Source organism: Apis cerana, linkage group LG6, assembly GCF_029169275.1.
Source record: "Apis cerana isolate GH-2021 linkage group LG6, AcerK_1.0, whole genome shotgun sequence".
Lineage (NCBI taxonomy): Eukaryota > Metazoa > Arthropoda > Insecta > Hymenoptera > Apidae > Apis > Apis cerana.
The window spans coordinates 3844345-3865940 of NC_083857.1; the positions used below are offsets into that span (position 1 = coordinate 3844345).

General features: G+C 36.4%; 1 protein-coding gene across 5 annotated transcripts in view; it reads right to left on the reverse strand.

Annotated features, from left to right (window-relative positions):
- LOC107993429 (epidermal growth factor receptor) overlaps positions 1-21596 on the reverse strand; it is a 159035-nt gene that overhangs the window by 8827 nt on the left and 128612 nt on the right. For all 5 annotated transcript variants that reach the window (XM_017049837.3, XM_062076024.1, XM_028664631.2 and 2 more), the window contains one exon: positions 201-536. In XM_017049837.3, the coding sequence (XP_016905326.1) occupies positions 201-536 (336 nt within the window). The remainder of the gene's footprint in view (positions 1-200; positions 537-21596) is intronic.

A 21596-nucleotide genomic window follows, 5' to 3' on the forward strand; every position in this document is an offset into this window, starting at 1 on the left:
GCTCGATCATGAAATTCGAAGTGTATTTTTTTTTAATAACAATGGTAAATAATATTTTGTGAAATTGGTAAAATTGATTGAATTTATTGGAATTAAATAATGCTTATAATTAATCTTGTATGCCTGTACTTATTATATTTTAAAACTTTGGATATTGAGTCTTGTTTATAGAAAATAAGAAATTAATAAAATGAACTTACCTCTGAGGGCTGGCATCTCCAAGTTCTGCATCTGACACATCGTGACGAATAGGGCGAACTCGATGTCATGAATGGTGAGTTTGAACAGTGTTCTTCCTCGTATGATCTGCAATCGCGGCAAAACGATCTTCTTGACGTCCACGTGGCTGATGAGCACGTAACCTGTGACCTCCCGTATATACTGGAGGAAACTGAGGTCGAATGTCTCGTTCTGGAGCCATGTGATCTCCAAATTGCCGTCAACGTAAGTACAGTTGGTGTACCGGTCTCGAAGATTCCGGTAGTGGTGTTGTTTGTTGGACGGAACAGAGAGGCGGCCATTGGTTCCAATGCAAACTGTAACAAAAAAGAAATAAGTATTTAATATATATTTCAATGAGAAAAATATAATTTATGTACACAGTTATAATATTTTTAATCGAAATAGTAAACTCTTTCATTGGAAAATATTATTTTAAGTATTTATCTAAATTAAAAAATTACTTGAAATTAATTATGCCTTTTTATTTAATGAGTATTACAGAGTTTTATTATGTAAACAATTGTAAAAGTGTTTCTCATTTTAACACAAATACTTAATTTCTTTTAAAGAATAAAATATACAAAATAAATTAGATCTATTAAAACATAATTAACACTTTACACATAATTAACACTAATTATTATTTACACTCATTAAATATTTGAAGTGAATTTCTCTGAAGAAAATTCTTCTGTGGAAAAAATATATTCTTTGTTTTCAATTCTTATTTCTTTTTAATTGAACATTCACACAATTTCACAAATCATATCATGTTTAATATTTACGAAATCCTTTTAATCTCAACGTTAAACAGTTAACGTTCTTCACAATTTATACGCGTTTGAACAAGGTACTCAAATGTCATCGTTTGAGAAACACGTGTTTGAAAATATAATAAAACTTACACGGTCCATCGCACTATGTTGTAGAATTATCGACACAACTACGGTGACATTTCGTAAATGACTGAGATATAGAGACTGGTCGCACGACTTCCGTACGTCAACGACCCTCTCCGTTCATAGAATCACGGAGTGGAACGGTGGCTGAGGTCGCCACCCACATCGTCGAAAGCGCTTCCACGATCTATAGATAGCTTTCTAAACTTTGAAACCGTGCCAGTGGGCGAATCACTTCCATAACACGCGTGCACGTTTGATTTCGTTGTGCAACTACCATTACTTGTGAAAGATTCTACTTATGATTAAATAGATATTATATCTGGTATATATATATATACTTTTTTCCACATATTTGTTTTGTCATTGAAATTTTATTTTTTAATTTCAGTGAAATGTGAAGAAACTCGAAAGGATCAAGTGACAACAAACCCCATATAATTTAAAATTCGTGATTTATGTCGAATATAAAAAACTTTCTACAAGATTAAATTAGAAATTATCGATTCTTCAATCATAACACGTATGAATTTTAATTTTTATTTTCTACGCAATTTTAAATCATCCTCAAATATCTTCAATATTCTTAATTCTCAAAAATCCAGGATTATTAACTAACTTCTCTTCGTTATTCAACAGGATCCAAATTAAATACCAAAAATAAATCCAAGAATCAATCCTAAGTTTAATTTTATCCACTCCATTCCAAATTCTCCCTCTAAATAATTTCCCAAACACCCGATCACCAAAAAACCCTAATAACCTTAATTATCAATCGCGCCGCTGATCGCGCGGCCAATTTCCGCCCGATATCATTCATAACTTCGTTAATAAGCGGAACATCGGGAACGGGCCGAGAGCAAGACCGTGGCCGAAACGAGCGTGGCAAAAACCGATCTCCGATCGACAGACGTCCGAACGAAGATCCGCCCTTCCTCTCGAACTTCTTCATCTGTTTACGTCTTTGTCCCGACGTGGCGATGAAATTCGGCCCTGGGAGCCGGGGATGGAATCGCGTCGCCCGCGTCGCGGCGCATACTCGCACGTATCGCCCCCCGTCCTCGGGAATTCGGTTTTGCTGCGTAACGCGGATCGCAAACGAACGCGACGCTGCGTTCCATCGGCGGTCTTAATCTGGCCGGCCGATCGGAATCATGCGAAAATAATTGCGCAACGACATCCTTCTTGCGAATCTCGGTTGGCCACCGCGCGTAGAAGAAGACACGCCGGATACGGGATGGACACGGGGCTAGCTAAAAGAGGGAGAGAGAGGAGAGACATGGAAGAAGCGTCGGAACAACCGGACCCTCGGTATTTCGTAGCGGCCAGATGCTGCGACATTGTGGACGAATGCAGAACGGCGCCACAAACTTTGAGAATGCGGATCGGACGTGGATCTGCATCGCTGCGGGATTCTTGTCGGCCAATAAGCCTCGCGGACCACGCGTTTCCTCCGCCTCGATCGCTTCGAAGATTAATGTCCTAATCGTTGTCCGAGATAAGAAGCGGCAACTTTGTTTCTTGCGAGCGAGGCACGAGGGTTAAGCTACCGATCGCTACGTAAGGAGGAACGTTCTAGCTCGGGCAAGAAGTTCATTAGGGTTATTAAATTAAATTTGTTCGGCACAGGTTTATGCTACTTTGTTCCGTTTCGCGACTCGTTAGAAAATTTTGGGAACGGGTCGGGGTTGTTTTTTATTCGCTGCTCGTAGGAAGATACGTGGGAATCCCTTTTTAGTTATAAGGAATATGTGATTTAACTTTTTAGAAACTTAGATTTAGATGAATCAATTTAATGCTTAAATTTCGAATATTAAGGATCATTGAAATATTTTTCTTAGTATTCTCGATTAAAAAGTCATTCTTTCTAATAATGAAATAGAAATTCGGATTCGAATTCTCTTGATCTAGGGAATGAATTCGCGTTTGCATCTTGAAACATCCTTTTGTTCGCATAATCACGATACTAATTAGCGATCCTCTTCTTCAGATGTCAATTTTATTGACTCGATTGTTAGTCGCAATACTGGTTATATTCGCGGGACTCGCAATCAGTTGCGTGTAAAACTAGTCGGAGGGCGACTTCCGCTAACTGGAGGCGCCGTCGGCTTCCTTTTCAGGCAACGCCACGTTCTGAACTCTCGTAGATCTCCCTGACTCGTCCCTTCCTCTACTCGTTTGCTATTTTACAGCAGAATCCTTCCTTTTCCACTTGTGTTTCCCTTTTATATTCCGCACGACGTGCGCGTCTCTCCTCGTCCCACTTTGCTCCGTGAAACGGCCGTACGATGGAAATTCTTACAGCAGGAGGAATATAAGGAGCACTGGTCCGAACCCTCCGGGGACGTGTCGATCTCTTTTCTTCTCCCTCGTTTCTTCGGAACTTTTCATCGGCGCCGTGCGATCACGTTCTGCGCTCCGAGCCGTAAAATCAACCTGATTTCCGAGAACTTTGCAAACTGTTCGAATCGAGTATTTAAATTTTCTTTACGTAATCTTTTCTTAAATCAGCCAAAAATTGATTTTAAATGATGATTTCTAATGAAACTTATGTTAGAAAAAGAAGAATATATTAAACGTAAAGATTGATTGAAAATGATATCCCCACTAAAAAAGAACAAGTCAAACAAAAATGTGTGAATTATACTTGAGACTAATTATAAATCCTAAACAAACAAACAAGTATCAAATATTCACCTTACATCCTCACACTAAATAATCGACAAATTTTTCCACCATAAAAGTCTCTTTCAACAACCACTTCCAAGGATGCGAAGTACTCTACGAAAAACCTCCAACTCCTCGTAAAAGGTGACTCTTCACACTGTTGCCCACGCAACAGAAGCATGCTCGGGGGAACGAAGATCTTTCACGAGGTTGCAAGGTAACTGAATTACGAGACAGCCGATGCAACCACCGTCGCGTCGGTGGTTCCCGAGCCGCGTCAAACAGAAAGTTACGGCGAGGCCGCGATGAGAGAAAAAAGAAAGAAAGAAGTATTAAAAGAGAGAGGGGAGAGGAAAAGAGCAAAAAAGAGGAGAGATACGCGCGAGATAACCGGGAGAGGCGAATGGTCGAGGTCCCCCGTTCAGTCGGGGAGGAGAAAAGTGGTAGTTGGAGCCGTGAAGAAGTGTCGGTCGAGGTCGGCCAGGCAACACGTTCTCCTTCGTTTTCGGGCCTGGGACCAGGCCACGAAATTCATCGGCGAATTTCGAGCCCCGTGGGGCTGCGGAAACGTGGCAATTATCTTCGACAACGGGGTTACGAAAATTACCGGCCGAACTCCTCTGAGCTGAGATTAAAATTCTCCTAAATTTACGACGCCTGCGCGCTTCTGAAAGACAATGGCGACCCGGTATCGATTATGGGGCGCGAATTCTCCTATGGTTCGTCCAATTATTCCTGCCTGCTTCTAGGAACTATCGTTAGGGTGTCGATTTTCACGCGCCTCTCGTGTATTTAAGTTGACGTTTATGGGAGGAGATGAGGCGAAATTGATAGCGGTTTCCTTTAATTTTACGACGCTGGAACAAGATTCTTAAGTGATAATAATGTAAAAAGTTTCTTTTTTTTTATGTATACAAGGTATTTCCTTTAATTTTGTCATGTTGAAACTTGAATCTTAAGATATTTCATATAAAAAGTATCTAAATTTACGGGTAAAATAAGTAGAAAGATAATTCATAGAATGGAAAAAATCAAAAATCTAGTAAACTGTAGTAAATTGTTATGGCATTTTTTTCATAAATGATCAAATGTACAAGAATATGAGTGTAATTTTAAATCGTATCTCTTTCTCTTTTTTTTTCTTTATGTAATTCGTAATTTATTTCACGATATGAAGATGAAGTCATTTTCAAATAATTAAAAAGAAACACGTAATGTAGAACACGATTTTAATTTTAAAAAGTAATATTTTATCAATCGTGTGATATAGTCCTGTTTTCGTTATTAACTAGGTCATGCGACAAACTCAAAATATAAATCAAATTTTATCGATTTTCCATATATCGCGAAATTAATTACTTCTTTTATCTTTAATACTGCATAAAATTTACATAATTTATTTACTAAAGAGAAATTTCAAAATTGCAACGTTTCATATTACAAATTATTAAAAAAAAGATATTTTATTAACATTAAAATTACCTATAATACGTATTTAAATGATTAAAACAATATTAAATATAAAATATAAAATATATATGTATCCATAAATTTAATTGCATAATGCGATTCGTGAATATCGTAACTCTCAAGCCTCCTATATTTTCGAACACTTTCCACAATTACATTATTACAAAATATCGATACAAACCAATCAACATTATCCATCGAATGATACAAATATCAATATTCCAATCTTTAAAATCAATTCTTCGCCGATCGTTAAAACCTCTCGCTTACAAACTTCTCCGCTGCTAATCGTTCACGACTGGTACACCTCATCCTTGCTCAATTCCTCGCAAGTTTCGCGACCACCCCTCGGCCATTCCCCGACCGAACTCTCGGATCACGCAAACGAGTCTCCCGCGCGATGCATAATGTATCATCGGCGGATCACCACCGTCGACGACCCGCGAGGATCGCCGGCGAAGAAAGCCATCGCCACGTGGACTCGCCAATGAGTGAATCTGTGAGTGAATCGGCAAAAAGCGGCGAGCCACCGGCGGGTACGGGGAGGGAGGGGGCACCACGCGAAGGAAACGAGCCGACGACGTTGAACGGCCACGAAACCGAAATCCCGCGGCGAGATGGTTTCTTTTGCGGGTTTGAAAGAATGGCGCGGCTCCAGCGACCACCTTCTAGGAGGCGAGCGTCGATTTTTATGCGCCACTTTAGGACGCCATTAAACGGGCAAAGTAATACGAAATAACCGCACGCCGATGGCAGCGGCGGCGGCGCCGTCGCCGCCGTTTATTTCGCCTCGTAAACATCGATACGCGCCGTGCAGCCTCTTCTTCTCGATTCTTCCCCGCCGATTCGACTCCCATCCGGCCCCGGCCATGCCCCCTCGAAATAAAGACAGGGTATCGTAAACGCGAGAAATAACCATTGGAGCTTTGGTTCCTTCTGAGACAAAGGGTGGAGGAAGAGAGATGTAGGATGATTTATCTCTAGCTCTATAATAGAAGGATGGTAATGCTATATCGTTATAGAGTAAGTCAAGTGTGTATATTTACGATTTGGTATTACGGGTTTATATTTAGTGGTTTGCTTCAACAATATGTATTGGGGTGTTAATGTGTATTTTGTGGGACAATTTGAAAAAAAAATTTACGATTATTTTTTGACAGAAATAATTAGTCTATAAGAGAAGCTAATAATAATTTTAGACTTTCTAAAAAAGAAAAAATTAACGTTTCCGATCCTGTGGATATCTTTGAACACTCCCTTGAATATTCTAAGGGCTAACAGAGCAAGAAGATCGCCCTGCAGAAGAATAAGTACCACGATTGAGAAGATGGGAGACGGTTGGAAGCTCGAAGGAGAAACAATAATTTAGGAACACCCGTCCAGGCGAGAGGCCGGACGCCGAGGAACAATGGGCTCCTTCCACCTCGAAGGTGAAACTCGTCGTACCGCACCGAACACTGATTCTCTAATAAAAGTCACCGTGTAAACACGAGTTGCCATCCTCAGTCCTGCTCGAGAAGCGTTACGAGCATTGACTCTTGACACCCAGCCATAAGGGTTGAATAAAGAGTATCCCGCTTTGTTGTCGCTTTATTCGAACCTCCATTACTCGAGGATTAATGCATACACCTTTGTGACTTTTCTTTATTCTTCGAATCGCATGAACGCGAGATGAAGCTGTTTTTACTAAAGGTTATATTGCGTATCTTTTTATTAGAAGATGATCGAAATCGTGGATGAGAAATATGACATTAGACTTCTGATTTTACGACATGATTTTTATAAAAACGTCTTCATAATTTTTGAGAGATTTGTATATTTCTTTCAAATGAAAATTACACAGGTTGATAAGATCCTTTAAGCTCTCGATCGATAATTTAGATTATTCTGATTATAATTCCAATCTCTCGACGTAACGCAAAGTAAATTATATCCAATGTAAAGAGATCTTGCATTCATGTAAATCGCAGATTCTGATCTGTAATCGGAGCGCACACTATCAAAGATTTATCGCGCGTTAAAACGGAGCATCGGGGCGAGATTATTCAATAAAACCAACCGCAGAAAATAAACACGTTAACGTGTGACATATGCGTTTAAACTCCTATACGCGATGTTAATTACGACTAAAAAAAAAAAAAAGCTCGTTAGAATTTCCAACGTGGCGTCGCAAAGTTACAAAATAAATGGCGAGATTGAAAGAATCGCTCGGCTCCCGTGGTTTCTTTGCCCGCGACAAAAACGGGTTTGCGTGTAAGCGAAAAGCAATTAATCATCGATACGAGTTCCCGGTTTGCGTGTAATCCGCCGGTTCACCGTGAGCCACACATTCGTAATCGGCCCGCAAAAAGGCAAAGATTTCGCTATGGAAAAAAGGGAGCAAAATGAAACAGGAACAAAAATACTCGAACTTCGTATCCTGGCGCATATTTATGCGGGCCCATTACCTCGACCACACTTCTAAATATCACTTCTCAACAAACACGCCACGCTATGGGAATAATGTAACACGTTGTACGTATATGGCAATACCATTTTGTATTACGGTTCTATTTTCGCGCCGAATTGACCACGATTCAAATAACTTTCGTTCGGATCGGTGCTTCGAACACCGTCGATTGTTCGTTTCGCGATAAGGGAAATAGAATAAAAACCGGTTCGAGATATTCAGTGGTTCCGATAAATTCGACGTTGCTTCTTACGTTGCAGGAATGAAGTATATCGCAAGTAATTGTAAATTATTTCGAGTGAAAGAAAAAAAAAGAAAGAAAAGGAAGGTAATAGTATTGAATAGATTCGAATATATATTTACAGAAAAATATAGATCATATCCTACATTTCATTAGAAGTTTGTAAAAAATATTTTTCAGGGGGAATATCTTGAAAAGAATAAAACGATTAAGTAAAACAGTTATTAATAAATTGGATCAAGGATATCATATTTACATTACAGCAATATAATGTTTCTTTCGAGGGCACATGAAGTTGATCTTATTTAATTACGAAGGATAATCGGTATATCACTCGTCAATTTCAAATGGATAGGAGATTTTCTTTAATTTTCTTTCCTTTGTGCGATCTTTATTAACAATTTTCTTCTTTTTGATTTCTTTCCTCTTTTATTTCTCGATCGTGCCGCGGAAAATTATAGCAAATAGCGTACTAAGTGAACGACGAACCGCTTCGTCATTCTGGATCGAAGTGAAGTTACAGCCACCATGACCTTGCACGAGCCTCGATCCTGGCGCGGAATTGAAGAGCGAAAAGAAGGCCGATGTAGAGTGGCTGTGTTGCGAGTTCGAGCTCCAAGATATACATATAAGTGGTTCGTATACGTTATAAACCGTGGCATAACCATCTTAGGGCGTAACATTAATAGCTTTATGGTTTATTGCTTTCGAGTCTGCGGTTAAGCTCCTCTCCACTCCCTCCTATGTACAGAGAATGCTAAGATGACGCCTTGTTTTTAATCTTGTTGTATTTCTCGATCGAAAATTCGATCCTTGATCTATCGAGGAGTATAGAGATATATTATCAATATTTTAGTACAGTGATTATTGGTAACGACAAGAGAAATAACTCGATTGTTGATTAACTGAGAAGCATAATAAATATTATATGATAATGAGATAAAATAAATTGCTCGTATGTTGAATTAAGAGAGTAAAGAAACTCAGATATTAATTATTTATCAAAAAAATACTCTCAAAGTTCACAAAGTTATTCTTAAAATGCATATATGTTTATTTCTTATGATAAATTTTTCAGTTTCTACTTTTTTTTTAGATACATAAATATAAAATTAAATTAAAAAAAGGTAATATAACTTATCGAGTAATTTGTTCAATAAAATGTTACAATAAAAAAAACTTTATCTATCATTTATTTAAATTTCATTCATTTGCAATTAAAAATATTTCATACTAAAATCTATATAACAAGTAGAATTTTTTCTAATATATCTGTTTGATAAAATATTTAAATTCAATTAATTTCAAGGTTTAATTGTGTCGATAGTCATTGGATATTTTTTTCGATCCTCTGTTTGAATCTCATTTGCAATAATACGCAAAAACAGCTTTTCCTGTTATGATCTTTGCATAATTTAAATACACATCAATTAACTACAAATTGCAAAGATCATTTTAATTGCAAATTTATAGCCATCTTAATTCTCATTTTTCCTCTTTGTTTTTCTGATTCTTGATTTTTAATTTCAATTTTATCAACAGTGTAAAAAAATATTACACACATTGTTAAGTAAATGAGTTTGCATTTAATCTTAACGACGCACGTTATTTTTATTATTTTTAGTTTCACGTGAAGTAAAAGAGATCTAACAGGTGTTTCGCCTCGTGATCTCACATTGTCATTACGTAAATTGCACAAATTGTCAATACTTTTAATTGATATACTTTATTCTTTTACTAAAAATTCTTTAACAAATTCATTATGAATGCAATAATTAGAAATTGAAGAGAATACAAATTTAAATTCTCTAATGATACGTTTTCAATAGCGAAGAGAAATATTTGACGCATAATTCATAATCGATTACATAATTAATTTTTTTTTGTTATGTAAAATTGATTTTAAATTGAATATGTACAATTAGATATAAATTAAATTTTATATAAGATTATAATAAAAAGAAAATTTTATAATACTCTACGGTATTTCTTTAGAAATACTTTAGAAATGCAATTCACTCTTATGTAAACAAAAATTAATTTGAAAGAGCAATTGTGATAATCGTGAAAATAAATTTATGCATATCATCACATTAGTCTTCAAGTCGCAATAACATTGAAGAAGAATTAAATTTCGTAATAAATATTAATTTAGAAAATATATTATTCCATCATTATTAATTTACTTATTAGATGCATTTTTATTATGAGAAAATCAATCTTAATATAGTTTAATATTAATTGTATATTAATTTCATAGCAATTCACGTTTAAAATATTGATAATGAGACTGAACGAACGAGTAGATACAAGATTTCATAAAAGAAATAATACTTTTTTAAACAAATTGAAAATTAAATTCAATCCTTTCACAATAAATTTCTTTGTATTCTAAAATTTTTTCATTTCTCATAAGTTTTATTTCAACTTATACTAAAAAAAAAAAAAATAATTTCAATTAATCAATTTATTAATATTCAATATTATTGATACAAAAATGGAATTTAATCCAACAAATTATTACTTTTACGAGGCATCACTAATCACAGTAAAGCGCGCGAAATTTGAATTCTCTGAAAAACATGGCGGCATCGTTCGAAAAGAAACATCTTCTCTATATCCATCCACAGGATAATACGCCCAGGGCAGAGGCGAGAAAGTAACGACGAATCAAAATGAAGTACGGGGGGCAACAACTTGGACGAGGAACGAACGACTGCATGTGGAATGCGCTTTGTTCGAGTCTCTCTGTTGGATCCGTGGCACGAATGTTCTTCGCCTCTCGTTCCATCGTTTCTCTTCCTTACCTAAGGCGGTGAGGTTGTTTCTCGATCTTTCTCGTTCTCATCTCACCTCGGCAACCTCAGCAGCCGTCATCAGGCAGAACGTTGCACGAGGGCACGCGAACTCGCGTTTGCCCTCTGAGAGTATTAACTTTCAACCTCCACTCGTACATATCATCTTTCCCATCACTGTCTTTCCTCCGTGAATTGAGTCCTTGCTTTTGCTCGTGTCATTGCTGAATATATTATCTTTGACATAGATACTCGAGGAAATGTCCTGATTCTTTCTTACATCATATTTGTAATTTTATATAATAAAATAACTATTTTATATCTTCTTCTTTTCGGTAGAAAAAATTGATGAAAAAGTGAAGACTAAATTTAATGTCGATGACTAAAAGTTTTAAGAGATTTTGTTTTCAGGGGAACTGAAAACAAGGATATAAGGATATATAGGAGATTAATGAATATTTAAATATTGAAGGGGATAGTTATTTTTTCAAAATAATTTTATCGTTAATACTAATAACGTTACATAAATTTTCTTTTGAGATGGAAGATATCGAAGAGAAGTAAAAAGAGAAAAATTGGAAAGAGCTTCAAAAAAACAAAAAACAGATAAGGGAAACTAAATTTGCGATCAATACGTTGAAGTTAAGAACAGTGGCCCGTGTTAACGATAAAAATAGATACATATCTAACTTTATTTCATGGTCGAAGGTCATATATGAACCGCTTGAAATATTATGATTTATGGTCAAGGTCATTGCATTCGATCTTCTTTGAATTGTCGAAAATATAATTGATTTAGGCCCGTAATTTTCATCATCCAAGTAATATAAACGACATGAAAATAAATTTATGCCTTATTCTGTCTTTTTTAGTTGTTAGAAGAACAGCTTTGTTAACTATGACCGCAGGCTTTCGTATTATATGGAATTTTGCGCAATGTTCATAAATCAAGTTTATGTATGTCATATATGTCAGAATATTATAAAAGAATGCTAAGTTATATAACTAAATAATTTATTAACAATATTATTGTGTCGTTTTTCAGAATAGGAAGGGGAACAATAACAATATTACAAATTATTACATATGTACTATAATTCCGTAAATAAATCTTCAAGAACTTCCATCATATATATTTGTTAGACAATCTATTAACTGAACTATTCTATATTGCCTACAGCTATTCATTAGTGGTGTAACGGTAGCATTAATGATTTTGATAATATCCCTTCACTATTGGCTATTTCGCAATAAGCGAGAAACTTTTCTAAAGCATTTAACACATTATTCCCAATAAAAAACGATACATAAATCTCATTTCAAATATATAATATATTCTGTACATATCGAAACAAAAAATTCGGCACGCATAATTTACAATATTTAATATGTAATAATTAAGCATGACTGTTATAAGGGAAAATTAGAGGGAAGATAGACATTTCTATCGTTATCAATTACAATCAAACATCTCTCATTATTGGTCAAGATTAATGGAATATGATTAGATTGTAGGAAATATCCATCCAGCATCGACTGAATAGTGAAAGCAGCTTTCACCCCTTCAAGGATCGTGGAATCCTGAATTATCGATACTCCGGATCGTAAATCATTTCGTTGGCGGTCTGAATCGTGGATTCGTAATGGCCGACGTATAACTCGCGCCTTGGATAACAATCTCTTTTCTCCCTTTCGAGCGGTTTCGCCAGTTGCGACGCGAGGGGAGATTTTAATATACGACCGAGGTTGAGATCGTGGTGTAAACCGACCGACTCGTACCTATGGAATCCCTGAACCGCAGATAAACACGTAGATACGAAAACTCGACACGTTTGCTCTCGGTTCGCTCGCGAAGAACGCGATCCTTCGTATAGGGATTTTCGTCGGGATATTTTAATTGCTATGACGAATGTTTGCTAACAAATCGCATGGAATATATGCCCGTTTCCAACGTAGCTAAACTTCAATTTGCTTCAAGTTATAAATTGATTTTACTTTGTTCCTTTGTAAATACGTAAACATATTAAAAAAATAAATGTTTATTTTGAAAAAGCTATGGTATATTTCATAAGTGTTATTGATTCTAAGGAAGAACGTACATCGACGTAGAACAATTCAATTGTGTGCTGTGCCGCCTGTTACAAATTTTGCTATGAGGAATGTAAAGTAAACGTAAAATTAAACAGCATAAAATGAAAGAGAAATAATCATAAATTGCAAAAAGATGCAATTAACAGTAACAAATAAAATATAAATTACGTAAATTGCTTCACTCTGTTGAATAATTTCAAACATCATTTCTCAAATTCGTGACGAAAAATTTTTCTCGAGGCCTCGATGCGGTCCGAGACGCATCTCGGTCCCGTTACATTATACCATCGCTTTTTCTTCTTGGCCGATCGCGGGGGTATCCGGTTCGCTGCGTTCCTCGATCGAGGCGAACGTTTGACATTTAACACGCGGCGCATCGAGTCGAGGCGCCTACAAAGGGAATCGGTCTGTGGTGGATCCAGAATACGAGGTCTCGCGATCGATCCATCCCGCGTGAATCGCGTCGACCACCCTTGAAGAGACGTAGATCTTCTTCCATCTCTCTCTCTCTCTCCCCCCCTCCTTCATTCTTTCTCAAGAATTCTTTCTCGATATCGCTACGTGCATCGATCTAAACGCGATCGAGGCGCCATTGATGGGCCAACGCGAACTAATTTCTTCCGTATTTCGATCGAGATCGTTCAAGGTTAACCGCGTGTTTTTCCGCGAAACGACGATCGATCGATGATCCTAGCGATTTTGCATGTGGGCGTATATACCTCGCTTCGTTTCTCTCGATCACCGCAATAAGCGAATCGATTTGACCCCGGGCTGATACACTTTAATATCTCTTCTTACCCTTTTGAATCCATAATTCGTATCTCTTGCCCGCTTCGTGATGCATAATATGATACAGTAGGTCCTCGAGTTATGCATCTCGTGATCGTAGATTTCGTTCAGCTTTGGGGCGTTGTTCTAGTTTAATAAAGGTTTCGAGAGGCTTTGCCAGCTTTATGGAATTTTTGAATTAACATCACTGTGGAAATAAGAGTTTTGAATTCAATATGGAAGTTTATTAAGTGTTTATTTTATTTATTTCATTATCGAACGATTTAATGGGAACAATGTTGGTTATCGCTTGTTAATAATGTTGGAAATTGAAAATAACTTGTTTTATTGTAATTATATATATCCACAAACATACAGTAAAGTAGTTCGTAATTGAACGAAGGTGGATAAAGATAAAGTAGGTCTCAAGATTCTCAGATTCATCAAGATTACATTTTACGTAATATTGACGAAGCTTTCTCCAAAGAATCAAACAAAATAGAAAATTTATTCATAGTAAACACCCACGCTTGACACATTTGTTTCTCGAATCCGGTGATAATTGCAACATTAGATGACGAGATGACTATGATTTATCAGTTCAATCATTTGTATTGAAATAATGTTTTTGACACGCGATAGATCTAGATGCTGCGCTTAAATATGTTGTTGATGATGGATGATATTTGTTGTGAAGAAATTATTCTGCCTATTTCGATTTATGCTGCAACAAAATCTTTTATGTTTTCAATATTTTCTAACATTTTTAATTAAATATTTTTTTGAAAATACCCTTTGATAAATAAAAACAAATTTCCAATTAATTTGCCCACCAATCCAAGGCTTATTAAATATTAAAATTCTTTTCTAAAATATAATTATAATATTTAAGTTTCTCTAGTAGAAATATTTTATTCGCAATATATTTTGAAATTTTTTTTAATTGTTATACGAAATTATATTTTCATTATTATCCCATTTTTTTTAGAAATATTATAATTCAAAATCAATGCTCCTTTTTTCGCCACACAAAATATCAAGATCATTATTATTCAAAATGCATGGATAATCATCAAACTTCTTCAATTCTTAAATCAAATAAAAATTGAAAGAAAGAAGTAATATTACAACAATAACAAATGAAACATTAATTAATAACATTTGAAACCAGTCATATCAAACTAAAAAAAAAAAAGAAAACATTGATTTCGAAACTCCACCTTCAACATCTAGCCTCCACCTCCACCTTTACGACATCTAGATATATTCAAATCGGGTCACCACGGTTAAAAATGAGAAGCGAATTAAAAATAGGCATAAGCTAATCAAGCGAAAACTCAATAAACCTCTTTTCAATCCGGAAAACCTAGTTTATTGGAGACTGGTAACCAGCAGGAGCTGAAACGTGGCGAGTTATTGCTCAATTGAATACAGGATCGCGCAATAACAATTCGCTCACATAATGCAACGGCACGACTACCGGCGACGAGATTCTCTTTATCTCTTCGCACGCCTCGTTATCCCCGCGTCATCTGTCGTTAATGCTTTTGCCACTAGCGGGTTGATTGTAAAAACGAATGTACCGTGACTATGCACCTGCCACGTCCGAAGACGATCGACACGACTTTTATCGACACGCTTTATCTCGACACGGTCTCCGACAATCGATTTAAGCTGGAGCACGCTTCGAATCGTGCGTCTCGAGCTAAGCTCCAAAAACTAAAAAAATCGAAAATGATTCGACGTGTGAATTGTGAAGATCTGAGCTAAACCGCAGAAAAAAAAATCGATTCCATACGTATATATATATATGTAGTAGCTAGACAAAGATATCATTATATTTCTTTTTATATCACTTATTTTCATTTTAGAACGTAATTTCACACGTCTATAAAAATTAAATGTGGAAAATAAAGATATCTATTGTAAATAGTTTTTACAATTTATATTTTAATATTTTCACAATTGCGAATCCTTTGTACACCGAGAGAATAAAAATTACTTTTATTCTTAAAAAGTGCATTCTGGAGATGTATTACTTAGAATACTAATCCTGGCAAAAAAGAAGATAAATTCGAAGATATTTGAGTAAAAATATGATAAAATAAGACTCGTTACGAGTATTAATTACGGCAGAATAGAAGAAGATTCGACAAAGCGTTGCAAATAGATTCACCGATTGCGAGGGAACAGGTTTTGAATGCGCAAAGGGCCGCTCGGTGCTATACGCCGGCTATTGTTCGATCCATCGAACTCGACGCCCCACGAATCGTTCTCCATTTCTTCCCGCTGTTCTGGATTTATGTTCGTTTCGATTACCACTGGGTAAAGTATTCTTTTCGCGCTGGAAACGAAGAGATTGCACGCGAGAGATTGCGATCGGCTATTTTCTCGCCTGTGCTTTATTCCTGTTTGCGGCTCATGGGTTCATGGACAGGAGTTCAGAATAGATTTTTTTTTTCATTCATCATCCACGTGATGTTTGAAATCGTTCAATGATATCATTCCTATAATATAATTCTGCATCGTGGAATTCATTTTATTCGTAAACAATTTGTTTCTAAATATCTAAGTTTTAACCAATTATTATCAAAAATACAAAATTATTTATCATAAAATCCTTACTAAATCGATCATTGACGAGTTCCTTCAATAATAATCAAAATTAAGAATAAAATACTCTCATCATCCAAACAGGATACAATTGATTAAACGTCAGAAATAATATTGCAACATTGCCTTCGATGTTATAATAATTGTCAACAAAATTTCCCAAAATTCTCTTCGAGAATCTGCATCAATCGTAAATATAATCCTTCCTCTATATCATCGAACTTCGTCCACAAGGAACGTCCTCTTCTACGAATAAATTTTCTTCTTTCGTTCGTGCCCTGTTTGGCAAAGGAAGGAGAAATAATTTGTCAAATATGTTTCGCGGGCAAGAAGAAAGCGGACCGCCACAGGTATCTCAACTCGTTCGGCGCAAGAAACAACGCCCTGCATCGTGTGAATTCTTGTATCCTAGCGCTGGATGCAAACCCAAACGTTGGAATTCCGTTTCCGCGGTGGAGGACATCTGTCGACCTTGCTGACTTTACTCGCGACCGTTATCCACGGAATGCAAGCGGCGGATTTCAAGCCGCGATTACCCAGCAATTAAAGTCCTCGAGACACGCGAGGATATCGGTGGTAAGAACACGAGATTGATATAAATGGCGTCCATGATGCGACAAGAAAATAGATTTCCCACGTGAGCCATTTTCTTCTACTTTCCCGGCAATCAGGATTTCAAAGTTATGGAATAAACGGAGGGACAGTTTAATAAAATAGAAATTTTCGGGATGATTATTGAACGATTGAATGAGGATTTTTTGGTGTGATTAAAAGTAAAGTGTGAAGAGGAATGTATGGTCAGTTAGGATTTGAAATGGTGGACGTGATTCGTTCGAAGTTAGAGTTAAAAGAGAATGTAAAATAGAAAAAAAAAACGTGAAGTTATTATGATATACCCATTATAATTGTAAAATTATCTATGATTGTATTATTATATCTGTTAATTGTATAAGTTAATAGAATTGTTAAATGTCAACTTTTATATCATGTTTTTTAAATTCACGCGGTATTAAAACTAGAAAGTAAATTTAATCAAGTAAATAATATCCATGCATTTTTAATTTAATCAAATGAATGATGAATATCGAAAATTCGAAAACCAATGCAATCTTCGATCTTACAATTAGCGTAAGAAAGATTAAAAAATCAAAAGGAGATAAATCTATGATATTATGGTCTCTTTTAAACATTCCATACACCACCTACGTACAATATCTCTTTCCCCTTCACCAGCTCAATCTCTTTATGGTTCTTCTCGATCGATGAAAAATCCACCCACTCCAATCTCTCACCCTCACTATCATCCACCCACCCATTTTCGTAGCTAGATCTAAGGGGGGACCCTAATGGATTACCGTGTTCCTCATCCATCAAACGGTCAAATGACTTTTCGAGCTCCCCATTTTTCGATCGTGAATACTCTTCAATGAATAGTCTTCACGAAAAATTTCCAAACGTTCCAAACGTGAAAAAGATGGATCGGTAAATATTAAATTCTACTATAATGTTAAAACTAACCATTAGATATTATACAAAGATAAATGGCGTGAGCATCATAAGTAATTCTAAAAAAATTAAATTGTAACTTTCAAAACTGGTTCAAAAGTGTGTAACAAGAAACACGAACGTGTGTATCTCAAACTAATAATATCTGTACAAAAACATGGAGTGGAATTTATCAAACAAGAAACTTCCTAATTACTTCAACTTCGCGCAAAATAGCAAAAAGGTAATAAGCTCTTGATCGAACATTTCTCAAAAAACAAACTCAATCGTATTATCGTGGAATGAAGCTTTTCAAAGTTTCATAATTTCTTCACGATTCCCTCCCGATCGATCGAAAGGAAACAATATCGTTCCCCGGATTTAATCGTTCCGCTGACATCCGCAGTCCATTTAAAAGGAAAAAGGAAACGAATCGTGACGCGTAACGAATGGGCTATTTTATCCATTATTAGTGCTCGCCTGTGGAAGCACCTGTTACGCGATCCTTCAGGGCTGTCCACCGTTTCGTGCCTTGTTTACCTCCCCCGAGGGGATTGCGAAGAAAAATGATTGATAAAGGCTTGTCTCTCATCCGGGAGACGTGGAATTCAGGTTTAATTGAATCGATATCGTAGAACAGTTTACGCAACAATCGGGCGCGTTCGACATGGCGATTCAATTAGTCGATTCGTCGTCAACTTACGCGTGTCGCGACACCGGTTGAATGGTTTGGATACCAGGAGACGAATAGCGGTTAAATAATGGAGAAATAAGTTACCAGAGCCGCGACGTTTATTACCGCGTACAGAAATACCTCGATCCTGTAATCGATGAGATTAAACTTTGAATGGCATTTATGCGATGGCCGGTTGAAACCGCTCGATGCCGGTTTAAATATAATAGCGATTATCTCCGGCATTTATTGCGCCCGTGAAGCGGTTGGAATTTCTGACGGAGCCTCGATAACCGACTTGACCGGTTGCAAGCCGATGATCTCTGGTCGGCCGATATTGTTTTGAATAGAATTATAAAAAAAAAAAGAGAGACTACGAGATTCAATCCTCTCCTCTCCTCTCGTGATTTTGATTTTTTTTCATTCTCACAATTTTGAGAAATCGTGTAAATTGGAATTAAGTTATTTCACCATGAATATCGTGCTTTGTAAATTTTAAATTTGAAGGACAATTTCTGCGATTTCGTCGCAAATATCCTTCTGAACGGAGCGAAACAATGAGGGATGGATCCTCTAGAATCTCCCTTGAGAACGAGAGAGAGGAAAAAAAAGAAAAAATAAAAGGAACGCTTTCTACTGTCTTCTGAACCTGTCCCGATCTCTTCGAATCCCTACGTCGGGCGCAATCCCACGAGTACATAAATATCTGCCTAGCATATTGAACGGTCATATTTCATGGGGAGGCAAAAAAAGCGAACGTCCCTCGGAAATTCAACGTCTCAATCCGTCTCTGGGATCTCGTCAATATTCCGAGCGGTCAATTAAGGCATGCCTCCCAGATGTCCCTTTCCGATCCAGCACATACACGTCGATAGAGTTGTTGCCCGGTGTAGCAGACATTACACATAGGATAGCGTTTGTGCTAACTGTGACAAGGATAACTCGGGTGAAGCACCCAGAAAGAGATCGGAAAGTAATCGATGAGTTTAGGGGTGAAATTCCTGGAAATGAGAGATTTGGATAAATGTACAAGATGATTAATATGAACAGGATGGTGATCCAAATAAATGGTATAGAAGGAAGTGATCACGTGATTTGGTAATTAAGAGAGAAACTTGTTTTTATCGTGTGAGAAATCTATTTAGGAATGAAGCTTTTAAGTTAAAAAAAAAACGAACGTGGTAGAGATAATTTTGGCATCTATAATTAAAAGTGACAAAATAAGTGTTCCAGAGAAATACTGATTAAACTAACAAGTGGTAACTGATAAAAGAGGAACTTGTTTTAAATGAGATAGACATTCAGGGATGAAGATGTTCGAATGAGAAATAAAATTAAATTAAATATGATTTGAAAAAAAATGAAAGTAGGGTAAATTCTCGATTGAACAAGGAAGCGAGTCAATTTTTAAAAAATATACAGTGATAATTTATCACGAAAATTTCATCGATATGAAGCTATTCTTTCTCAACGATCGATCTCTCGTGAAATTTATCGCTCTTTCTGCCAACGTTTTTTTTTTTCGAAGAATTCAATTTCGACAAATTACTTATATAAGCAGTAATCTCTCACGAGAGATTAAATTAAACAAAGTTATTCATTCTTATCTAAACATCACAACTTTATAAAAACAAGAAAACGAATGAATTACGATATAAAATACGGTAACGTCCGCAATAAAAGCCTCTCAAACAAAACTTATCTACACGAAATTCTAATAGGTAATTCACGCAACGGGAAGGGTCATAAATCGACAGATATAAAATACGTAAATCCGAATATCGAGTCTCTCGATAGCTCTCTATAATGTATATACATAAGTAACGTGGTGAAGTAGCGTGGCATCGTTAGCAAACACATGTTTCTTCTTCCAAAAACGATATGCGGTTTCAAGCGGGTAATCCGGAAGATCGGAGATACGTACGAAGGCGACTACTTAAAGGGAAAGTCGTGTGGCTCGAACTGATAGAATTAATCCTTGCCGATCAAAGACGGGCCGCCATTATAAAAAAGGCCACGAATTTCGTTAATGTAAAAGCGAACGTGACCGAAAGCGCACGAAATCGGCACTGTTCGCAAAAAGATTCCGATCAGCGTGACCGTGACTGCTTTTTATCGAACGATGTCCAAAACGACGTCTTCGTTAACTTCCAAAATTGCATTCATGGGGGGAAGAGGAAAAAGAGCGGATGGTTTGGAGTAAGATTTCGCTCGTTGTTTGTATTACACGTTATAACGGATTCACTAGACTGAATATAAATATTTGGGGTACAAAATAAAATCGCGTATTCGATATATTATTTAACTCTCTTAAATGCTAATAACTATCATTATAAGTTCACGAATAATTTATGTCCTATTTCCATTTTCTCGTATCGAGGATTATAAATATCTCAGTGTTATTTGTAATTATTGTTTCCTTTCGTAGATAAATAATATTGTTATACATTAGGGTAAACAGATAATGGGATACCCCAGAAATAAAATAAATAATAGCGGGAATACAAATTAAAAATTTTGGTAACCGTACCATAACATAAAAAAGAAATCTTTGAAATTCTGAATGAGAATAAGCAACACGAAACTTCAATTAAATAATCAGCAGTTTTGTAATTCCAAATATATTTGACAGGTTATATGATAACTCATCCACGTCAATCGGTGTGAACATTTCAATTTGCTAGAAACCCTGTTCCCACACTCGTCAGAAGATGAACGGTGAGTCCGCCATGTTAATTGACACTTTATTTCTCGGTTGTGATTCGCGCTAAAAGCTTGCAACGATAAAGTGGAACGATTAACTCTGCACGGAATACAATCTGACGAAAAATGCCCCGAGTCGTTCGAATATCGTACGGCAATAACATGTCGAACGTATCTTCTCGGCCGAAATAAAAAATGATTAAAGAAAATCGAGGGGAGGCTGCACACTAGCGACACCACGTAAGTTATCGTCCCCTAATGGTCACCGAGCGTATCAACCTTGCCTTATCATGTTAATGGAAACCTTTATGGAGACCACTTTAGGTGATATCTCTCAAAATTGCGGCACACCGAGGGATCTTGGGTGGTTATCTTTGTAAAGAGTTGCGTCTTTACGTTCTGGGCCGAGCACCGATTTTTTTCTTTTTTTTTTTTTTAATTCAAGCATTCGACACGTCCAATGGAAATCAGTATTTATTGCTTTTTCACCGTGCTTAACTAATTATGATGTTAAACGGAG